This window comes from Ursus maritimus, unplaced genomic scaffold (assembly GCF_017311325.1).
Source record: "Ursus maritimus isolate PB19 unplaced genomic scaffold, ASM1731132v1 scaffold_558, whole genome shotgun sequence".
NCBI classification, from domain to species: Eukaryota; Metazoa; Chordata; class Mammalia; order Carnivora; family Ursidae; genus Ursus; species Ursus maritimus.
The window spans coordinates 1-9,017 of NW_024426728.1; the positions used below are offsets into that span (position 1 = coordinate 1).

At 54.4% G+C, this 9,017-nt stretch overlaps 1 protein-coding gene across 1 annotated transcript; it reads left to right on the top strand.

Annotated features, from left to right (window-relative positions):
- Positions 1–1,243: 1,243 nt before the first annotated feature.
- LOC103679909 (phospholipid transfer protein C2CD2L) lies at positions 1,244–8,018 on the top strand. The gene is made up of 14 exons (XM_008709431.2): positions 1,244–1,255; positions 1,518–1,646; positions 2,012–2,131; positions 2,301–2,411; positions 2,503–2,619; positions 2,713–2,824; positions 2,967–3,075; positions 3,890–3,954; positions 4,045–4,172; positions 4,266–4,440; positions 5,130–5,231; positions 5,356–5,492; positions 5,580–5,865; positions 6,922–8,018. Exons 1-14 carry the CDS (start codon positions 1,244–1,246, stop codon positions 7,131–7,133), a joined length of 1,815 nt encoding a protein of 604 aa, XP_008707653.1. The 3' UTR covers positions 7,134–8,018.
- Positions 8,019–9,017: the final 999 nt, after the last annotated feature.

Sequence of the window (9,017 nt, forward strand, 5' to 3'; positions counted from 1 at the left end):
CCCCCCCCACAAGCCCTTAGTAATTTCACTGATACAGACTAACACACCCTTCTTTTTGCTGACATGCAGCATTTTATTAGGAAAAGGTGTTAAGGTGGAGAGCAGATTGACGGTCCATGCCCTTCTCAGTAGATGAGCCTGGAGCTGCCCCTTGAGGGTCAGTCACAAACCAGCCCAGCCTACTTCCTCCCATTGCACCATGGGCATCTGGTCTCCCAGGAAGTAGGGCAGGAAGCGTGGTCATAAGACTGAGGTGGGGTGGAAGGTAGAGGCCTCCCTGTCACGGGGCCCTCTCCCATCCTGGCCCAGTAATCTCTCTTCGCCCTCACCGTCTATCAGCCCCCTGCCCAGAGGGTTCTCCTGCTCCAGCTCCAGCTCCAGCTCCCACTAGGGCTTTACTAGCTCCCCAGATGCCTGGAAGCAGAAGTGGCCACACAAGAAGTTGCTCATTCTCCTCTGTCCAGCTAGCCAGCAGAAAGCCAGACGGCATCTATTAGTCTACATCTTGAACTCCTCCCTCCACCCGTTCTTCCTGTACCTTGTCCTTGGGTCAGGAGCGACTCCTCAGGACAGCTGACTCAGCTGGACATTGGCCTCCCTTGCAGGGGGTGGGGAGATTGGGGTTCCAAGCATCCATCTCCCCATCTCCCTGGGCCTGGCTTTTAAATAAGCCAGCGACAGGAGCAGAGAAGTTGGTATTCCCTGCTTTGCCAGGCGCATGAGCCCTGTGAATTTGTTTCCTCCCATCCCAAGATGCAAGGAAGGGCTGCCAGCTCAATTTGTGGCCCCTCCTCAATTCTTCTTCCCATCCTGTTCTCTGGATGGGGGTTCAGTAGGCTGTTTCCACTGCTGTGTAAGAATTAGGAAGCTCTTTCAAGACCTAAGCTAAGCAGCTTTCTGGTGCCTAATACCACCCTGCTGTCTGCCTTGCGGAATTAGCTAGGCCCCTGGACCCTTGAGCCCTCTGAGCTTGCTTTTCCTTCCAGTCCCTCTGGTGAAGTTCCCCAAGGCCATGCTGAGCTAGTCTTCAACCCCAACAATATGGATGGGGTCATACCCTTGAGTCTCCACATCCTATTTATCTGGAAGAAGCCTTAGCCTCATTTTTTCAGCTCTTGTCTTGAATAAGTGGCCCTACTACTTTTACCTTAGCTCAGGCTCTCTCCCCAGTTATATGTATGTACCAACCAACACCTTTATTATTTTTTTCTATGCACACCTTTCTTTGGGGATAGGTTGGGGGATGAAGAGGAAGGTGAGGGGAGAAGAGGGAGGCTCCTGGTAATTCTAGGAGAAATCTAGGGTCTTCCACTCAAGGTGATCTGATCTTTGATGTGGTCTAGCTCCATGGTTCTCCCTAGGAACTGCAGGCCCCGGAGGGGTGTGGTTCTAGGGGAACACTTCCTGTCCTAAAGCCCTGAGCCAAGGAGAGGCCAGAGCCAGCCTGCAGCTGAGGCCTCCGCAGTGCCAGGGCCCAGCCAGCAACTGAGCAGGCCAGCCCTGGGGGGCAGCTCTAGAGACCTGATCCTGTGTCCACATTACTCCCTCAGAGTTCCATCCAAATCGCCTTTGAGGAGGTGCCCCAAGTCCCACCCAGAGCCAGCATTAGTCATGTGACCTGCGTAGACCAATCGGACCGCACCATGGTAAGGGTTTGATGGGCACTGCCTTCTACAGGGCCTGAGGGGGGCTGATCCCAAGAGTTCCTTTTAGTCTGAGGGCTCTTGACCTGGAGTCTCTGAATGCCTCTGGGATCCAAGGACTGGCTTCAGGAGGTCTGAGAGTCACATTCAAGTTGCATGCGAAATGTAGCACGTGTGTATATCTGCATTTTTCTGGAGACAGGAGTCTTTGGCTTTTGTTTATTTCTTCTATGGGCTTGTGACCCCAAAGAAGTGAAGTCCCAAGGAAAAGCAAGCGGGGAGGGATCTTTGTAGGACAGAGCAAAGCAGGGTTGAGCCCCCGTCCTCCGCGCCTGACCCTCCTTGCCTCTGTGCCTCACTGGTCTCAGGTGCTGCGTTGCCAGCTCTCTGCTGAGGAGATGATGTTCCCAGTTTCTGTGACCCAGCAGTCCCCCGCTGCCGTCTCCATGGAGACCTACCACGTCACTCTGACACTGCCACCAACACAGGTGGAGGGGGATATGGGAAACCGAGTTGGGTAGGGGGCGGTTCAAGGCCTCAGCCTTGCAGTTGGGTTCCTCTCCGGGACGGAATTGGGGAAAGGAGGGTCCTGGGGAGTAGGGAGTCGTTGGAGGCATGAGGCAAATCAACCCAGCCCCTTTGTCCGTTCCCCCCCAGTTGGAAGTCAGCCTGGAGGAAATCCCTGATGAGGGGCTGCTCGTGTCCTGGGCCTTTACTGATCGCCCAGACCTCAGCCTGACGGTGCTTCCCAAGCTGCAGGCCAGGGAGGTAAGGGGGCAGGGCGGGGAGGAAGAGGCAGAGCAGGGAGGTGATGCAGAGCTGGTGGCCCCACCTCATTGTTCTCCTCTTCACGATGCAGAGAGGTGAGGAGCAGGTGGAGCTCTCCACCATTGAAGAATTGATTGAAGACGCCATTGTCAGCACCCAGCCGGCCATGATGGTCAACCTCAGGGCCTGCTCTGCGCCTGGAGGCCTGGTAAGTAGGCCCTCAAAGCAAATAGTTTGTAACTGGACCGTCCCAGTGTTCTATGTTGGGATTCCTGTTCTTTTTACCTCCTTCTGCTCTTAGGTACCCAGTGAGAAGCCGCCCATGGTGCCCCAGGCACAGCCAGCCATCTCCCGACCTACCCGGTTATTCCTACGGCAGCTTCGAGCATCTCACCTGGGAAGCGAGTTGGAAGGTGAGAGCCAGAAGCAGCTGGGGGACTGCCAAGGCTCTGGGTGCAGGAGCTCCCTGCCCTTCTGCCAAGGGTGTGGCTTCTTTATTCCTCGGTGGCTTCAGATCTTTGATCTGAGCATCGTCTAATTTCTGGCTCCTCCCAGGCACTGGGGAACTGTGCTGTGTAGCTGAGCTCGACAACCCGGTGCAACAGAAGTGGACCAAGCCCATGAGCGCTGGTCCTGAGATGGAGTGGACTGAGGACCTGGCCCTGTAAGGAGTGACTCCTCCACCCCCACCCCTGCTCTCATGGGCAGACTGAGGATCAAACCCGTCTAGCATAGCCCTGGCATGAATCAGCCCTGCTGTCAGTAAACTCTTGTGTGAGCCCTGATTGTATGCCAGGCCCTGGCCTAGGTCCTGGGGATACAAACGTGACCAAGATACACCCCCACCCCGAGTTGATTGCAGGCTCCAGGCAGAGGCAGAGGTACATAAAGAAGATGGGATAAGGGCTCCAGTCAAGACTTACACAAAGTGCCGTGGGCATGCTTAGGTGGGGGAGAATAATTCCCACACGGAAATAAAGGTCAGAGTAGGCTTCGTGGAGGAGGTGGCATTTAAACCACACCTGAGAGGAAGAATAGGATTTCAACAGTGTGACAGAAAAATGTTTTTGGCAGAGGAAACAGCCTGAGCAAAGGGAAGGGGGTGGTTTGACATAGAGAGAGAGACGGGGAGGGCAAGACTAGGGAGGATCCATGCCCAGCATCCCGAGCAGAGCCCTGTCCCATTCTCTTGGGAAGAGAACATATTTGTTTGTTTAATTTTGTAAAGTCTTATTTATTTAAGTAATCTCTACACCCAACGTGGGGCTCCAGCTCATGACCCCGACATCAGCAGTTACATGCCTTTCCGGGTGCCCCAGGAAGAGAGAGTATTTGGAGGGCAGGAGCTAATCTGATTGGAGTCCTTGTTCCATCTTATTTATATACATCTCTGCATGCCTCTGGCCTGTGATCAGTTTGAGAGTGGGTTTGGTTCGCTAATCTTCCCCCTTCCCTGCCCCACCTCGTCTTGGCCGCAGGGATCTGGGCCCCCAGAGCCGGGAGCTGAGCCTCAAATTGGTGAGGAGTAGCAGCTGTGGAGACAGTGAGTATGGGGCAGGAAGGAGCACCTCTGGGTGGGTGCTGAGTGGGGCCTGGTTATGGGCCCAGCTCACAATGCTGTCGCTTTCCCCAGCTGAACTCTTGGGCCAGATCACACTATCTGTGGGCCCCCCTTCCAGACCTCTCTCCCGAAGACAGGTATGCCCGCTCACCCCTGGGCCGGGGAAAGCCCTGGGACCGGCGGCCACCATGGCAGTAGAGGTGAGAAGCTGAGCCTTGGGGGAAGATGGGAGGACACCAGGGAAGGGCAGTCTTTGAGGCGCCGCCTCTTTGGTCTTCCCCCCCTTTCGGCAGCTTCAGTATGAGGAGGGCTCCCCCCGGAACCTGGGCACTCCCACTCCTTCCACTCCACGCCCCAGCATCACACCCACCAAGAAGATTGAGCTAGACCGGACCATCATGCCTGATGGCACCATTGTGACCACAGTCACCACCGTCCAGTCCCGGCCCCGTGTAGAAGGGAAATTAGGTAAAGAGAAGGGAGCCCAGTCCGAGCCAGGGGCCCCTGGCTGCAGACCCGTGTGGGACAGGGAAGGGCAAGGGAAGCCCTAATTCCAGCTCCTCCTGTTTTCCAGCCACAACTTCCTCATCATCTTTGTCTCTCAGACCTCCCCTTACATCCCTCCTTTTCCCCACTGTTTGTTTCCCGCTGCGATCCTGGGGATCCTGGGTCTGCCGAACTCTCGCCTTTCTACCTCCCCCTGTTCCCCGCTGTCTTTTCACAGGTCTCCTGCTGGCCCTTTCCCCAGCCCCAACTGCCTAGTTGTCCCTCCCTCTACTCTCAACCTTCTAGCACCCTTGGGATCCACCAACAAACCCACTGGCCTCTGTGATAGTTGTCTTACTCCCAGGGGCCCTCCATGACATTCCTCCCATCTTTGGGGGTCCCACGGGATTCCTCCTGCCCCCAGGGGACCCTTATGCCATCTCTTTGCACTCTCAGCATCTTCATGGCCTCTCCCCACACCCTACACCCCCATTGGTTCCTGTGGTGTCTTTTTGCCCCCCTGGCATCTTACTAATCACCCGTGTGATTAACTGTCCCTTAGTCACCCCTGCCCTTGGAGTCAGCCAAAGCCTGCATCTCAATAAAGACAGTAGGGGGTGGGGGCCACTTTAAGGCACCTCCCAGCTCACTGACCCTCCCCCACCCACCAGACTCCCCCTCCCGCTCCCCGTCCAAGGTGGAGGTGACCGAGAAGACGACAACTGTGCTGAGTGAGAGCAGCGGCCCCAGCAGCGCCTCCCACAGCAGCAGCCGTGAGTGGGGGATCGGGAAGTGTGGGTGTCAGTGGGCATGGGGGCCCCAGCGTCAAAAAACCATTTTGCGTGGGACCCAGGAGCCAGGGAGGAGTCAGGTTATCCATCCTCTGTACCCCCCCAGCAGGGGAGAGCCACCTTTCCAACGGCTTGGACCCTGTAGCAGAGACAGCGATCCGCCAGCTCACTGAGCCCAGCGGGCGTGCAGCCAAAAAGACACCCACCAAGCGTAGCACTCTTATCATCTCTGGCGTTTCCAAGGTAACATGGCTTTGAGGAGAGAAGCTGGGATAGGGAGAAAGCCCTGATGGGTCACTCCTGCCCATTAAAACGGGTCCCTCCTGCCAGGTGCCCATTGCTCAGGACGAGTTGGCACTATCTCTGGGCTATGCGGCATCCCTGGACGCCTCAATGCAGGATGACACAGAAACCAGTGGAGGTCCCTCCTCACCGCCCTCAGACCCACCAGCCATGTCCCCAGGACCCCTTGATGCCCTCTCTAGCCCCACCAGCGTCCAGGAAGCAGATGAGACAACACGTTCGGACATTTCTGAGAGGCCATCTGTGGATGACGTTGAGTCGGAAACAGGGTCTACTGGTGCACTGGAGACCCGCAGCCTCAAGGATCACAAAGGTAGGGAAACATTGGCAGCACCCCCTCCTCTTCTTTCATGCACAGTATCAGGACCTGGGTCCTACTGGACACTTAGGGGAATGGGATTCTCAACCCAGTTTGCCGTTTCCTTCCTCCGCTAAGGGATCCCCAGAGTTGCCAGCCTATTTCAGCCAAGCCAGAGTGGAGAAGGGGGACTTACTGCCTAGGGTACTCCCCTGGATCTGACAGGCGCCAGTGACAGGGAGGGATTCCAGAGTATTTCCCTTTACCTCCACTTTTCTTCCTTCCTGGGTCTAAGCATATATCTTCTTTCCTATTGTCTGTGGTTTTTTTTTTTTTTTCTTTATCCCCCTTCCATTCTGTACTCTCTTCCTTATAAGAAATTCTACCCCAGGTCAACTCTAGGAGTGTCCTTCTAGCAGCGACATGGCTGGCCCATGGATGGTCGTGGTGCTTTTCTAACTTTTAAGGATGAGGGGCTTGCCCCCACACATTTTTATCCCTCTGCCGACGAGTCTATCAACCACAAATGTATTTAACTGTGACTTAAGCCTGCATCACTTCTTGGGATAATGAGATTCCTAAGCCCAAAGCCTGCTATGTAAGCACTCTTCTCATTATGTTGGTCCTGAATTTACCTCCTTGAGGTTTTCCAGCTGCCCTGCTTCCTGCTCACATCCTGGAATTTGGTCGACGAGTCAGTGCTCACCCACCTTGTCCTTCCATGATTTTATGGACTTTTAGGAATACCCTCTGCTCAGACTTTGGCTTTCCGTAGTGGAGGCCCGGTTGTCAGTCTGGCCTCGCAGAGCAGCAGCCCCGTGACGTTGCTGCTCAGTGGCAGTAGTCAGGAGTGCCCACAGAATCCCAGGAGACCGCCATTTTTTCCTCAGGAAAGATAAAGGCATGTTTTGTCTCTACTTTCTTTCCTAAGGAAGCCTGGCTTTTAGGCAAAGGAACTGGTTCTGTTCTGTATCTTCGACCCCTCCATGCTTGGTCCTTTCTCTGCTCCCCACCTCACCCCACGCCTACCGTGCCCCTCTCTCTGCCTCAGCCTCCCCTCTTCCCCCACAGTGAGTTTCCTGCGCAGTGGCACCAAGCTTATCTTCCGCCGGAGGCCTCGACAGAAGGAAGCTGGTCTGAGCCAATCACACGATGACCTCTCCAACACGACGGCCACACCCAGTGTCCGAAAGAAGGCTGGCAGCTTTTCTCGCCGCCTTATCAAGCGCTTTTCCTTCAAATCCAAACCCAAGGCCAATGGCAATCCCAGCCCCCAGCTCTGAGGGCCCTTCTCACCTCCTGAGCTAGGAGAGGGCAGGAGTCCTCTCAGCCCGCCCCCCACATCCTCTTCCATTCTCCTTCCTGGATTCCCAACAGCCTGGGCCAGGGAAGCCCTCTGGGTTCCAGGAAGCCCTGTCCACCCTGGGCTGTGGGGCCAGTTGGAAGGGTACTTGCAGCGGGAAGCATGAGAGAGGCAGGCACCCGTTGCTGAGGACACAGAGGAGGGAGTGGGTGGCTGGGAGTAAGAGGAGGGCTCTGTCCTGGCACGTGTGGGCATTCCTCAGAACCGGTTGCCTGCTGTTGACATTGGCCCCTCAGAGGAGTCCCAGGGTGCTCAGCTCCTCAGCTGGTCCTTCCTCCCCTATTTATTCTCTTTTCTATTTATATGTGTGATCCAGGACCCTCAGTGAACAGATGAGAGAGGGCATCTCTCCCAGGTGACCCTTCTTTCCTGTCCCAGGAGGGTAGGCAATTAATTCCCTTTGGGACAGGACTCCCATGTCTCCCTCAGGTCCCTACTCCGACCAGCACCAGTGTCTGCCTCTGGGGACATTGGCAGCTCACAGAAAGCCGGGCCGGTGCCCTGGATGGGGGGCAGGTACTCCCCACCTCCCTGCCTCCCCTCCTGCTCCTCATCCCTCCCTCCCCTTTATTACTGTTTTTGTACTTGATGCCTTCTCCGTGAGCAGTGGCTCTGTTGGAAGGAGGGAGCCAGGAGCTGGGTGGAAGCCGTCCCCAGAGAAATGGCTTCAGGGGCTTTATTAAAGACTGTGATGATGATGGAGCAAGAGCGGGGCTACACCTCTGTGTGTTGGGAGATGATGATGTCCATTGCTGTGTGATGGCTTGGAATTTAATTTATTAAATTAAAGTCAAATTGGAGTTTATAAACTGGACAACGGGTTATCCTTTGAGAGGTGAGTGAGCAGCAAGGCTGTGGTGGGTCAGAGGGCCCAGATAGTGAGGTGGGGTCAACGACACACATACCGGGTCTGCTAAGAAGTGCCTGCAGGGAAGGAGGGACGTGTAGAGATCGGATGGGAGAATGTGTCTTTGAAGGGTGAAGTCGCAGCCAAAAATGTCAGAGAAAAAAAAAGTCAATCGGACTCATACAGGCATCTTCATTCCCCTTTCTTGAATAGGCTGCTCCTTCCAGGTTATAATGGAATCCTAAGCATGGACTCTGGATCTAGATGGCCTCGATTTGAGTCTAAGCTCCTCTAATGACCTGGGTGACCTCGGGCAAGTTATGTTACCACAGAGTGCCTCAGTTTTTTCATCTGTAAAATGGGAACTGTGATAGTAGCTTTGAGTTGGTTGTGGCTGAGAAGTGAATGTGTAAAGTGCTTACAGTTCTGCTGGCATATGGTCAGTGCTGCATAAGTGCTAACTGTTGCCTCAGAAGAGACAGATTGGGAGGGGGAAGTCTTATAAGGGTTTCAACATACTGAAGTCTTTCATTCCTAAATTTGGGTAGGTTTCAGGGAGTTACAGATACTAGCAAAATCTACACCCCTGGTTCCGGTTCTGTGGGACCTTACCCAGGATCTGAACCAGGTAAGCTGTTGCAGGATGTCAGACAGAGCCCTGGACCAGGGACAGAAAGCCTGAGTGTGCCACAGACACACCAAGTGACCTTGGAACAGACCACTTCTCCTTTCTGGACCTCCGCTTCCTCATTCCTAAAATGAAGAGTGGCCTAGATAATCATTCAGGTCACTTCCAGCCTTGCCATTCTGACTGACTTACATCACAGAGGGTTTAAGGCACATGCCTTTGGGTAGGCAGCATGGAACTGTCGATATTTTCTATGTCCTGTCCATACTAGTCACAGAATATAGGATTTTGATTTTTATTTATTTATTTATTTATTTATTTATTTATTT

Excerpts from the sequence above, each read along its gene's own strand:
- LOC103679909 (XM_008709431.2), top strand. Across the intron at positions 2,412-2,502 it reads CCAAGCTGCAGGCCAGGGAG|AGAGGTGAGGAGCAGGTGGA; the intron begins GTAAGGGGGCAG and ends TTCACGATGCAG. Across the intron at positions 2,620-2,712 it reads GCTCTGCGCCTGGAGGCCTG|GTACCCAGTGAGAAGCCGCC; the intron begins GTAAGTAGGCCC and ends TTCTGCTCTTAG.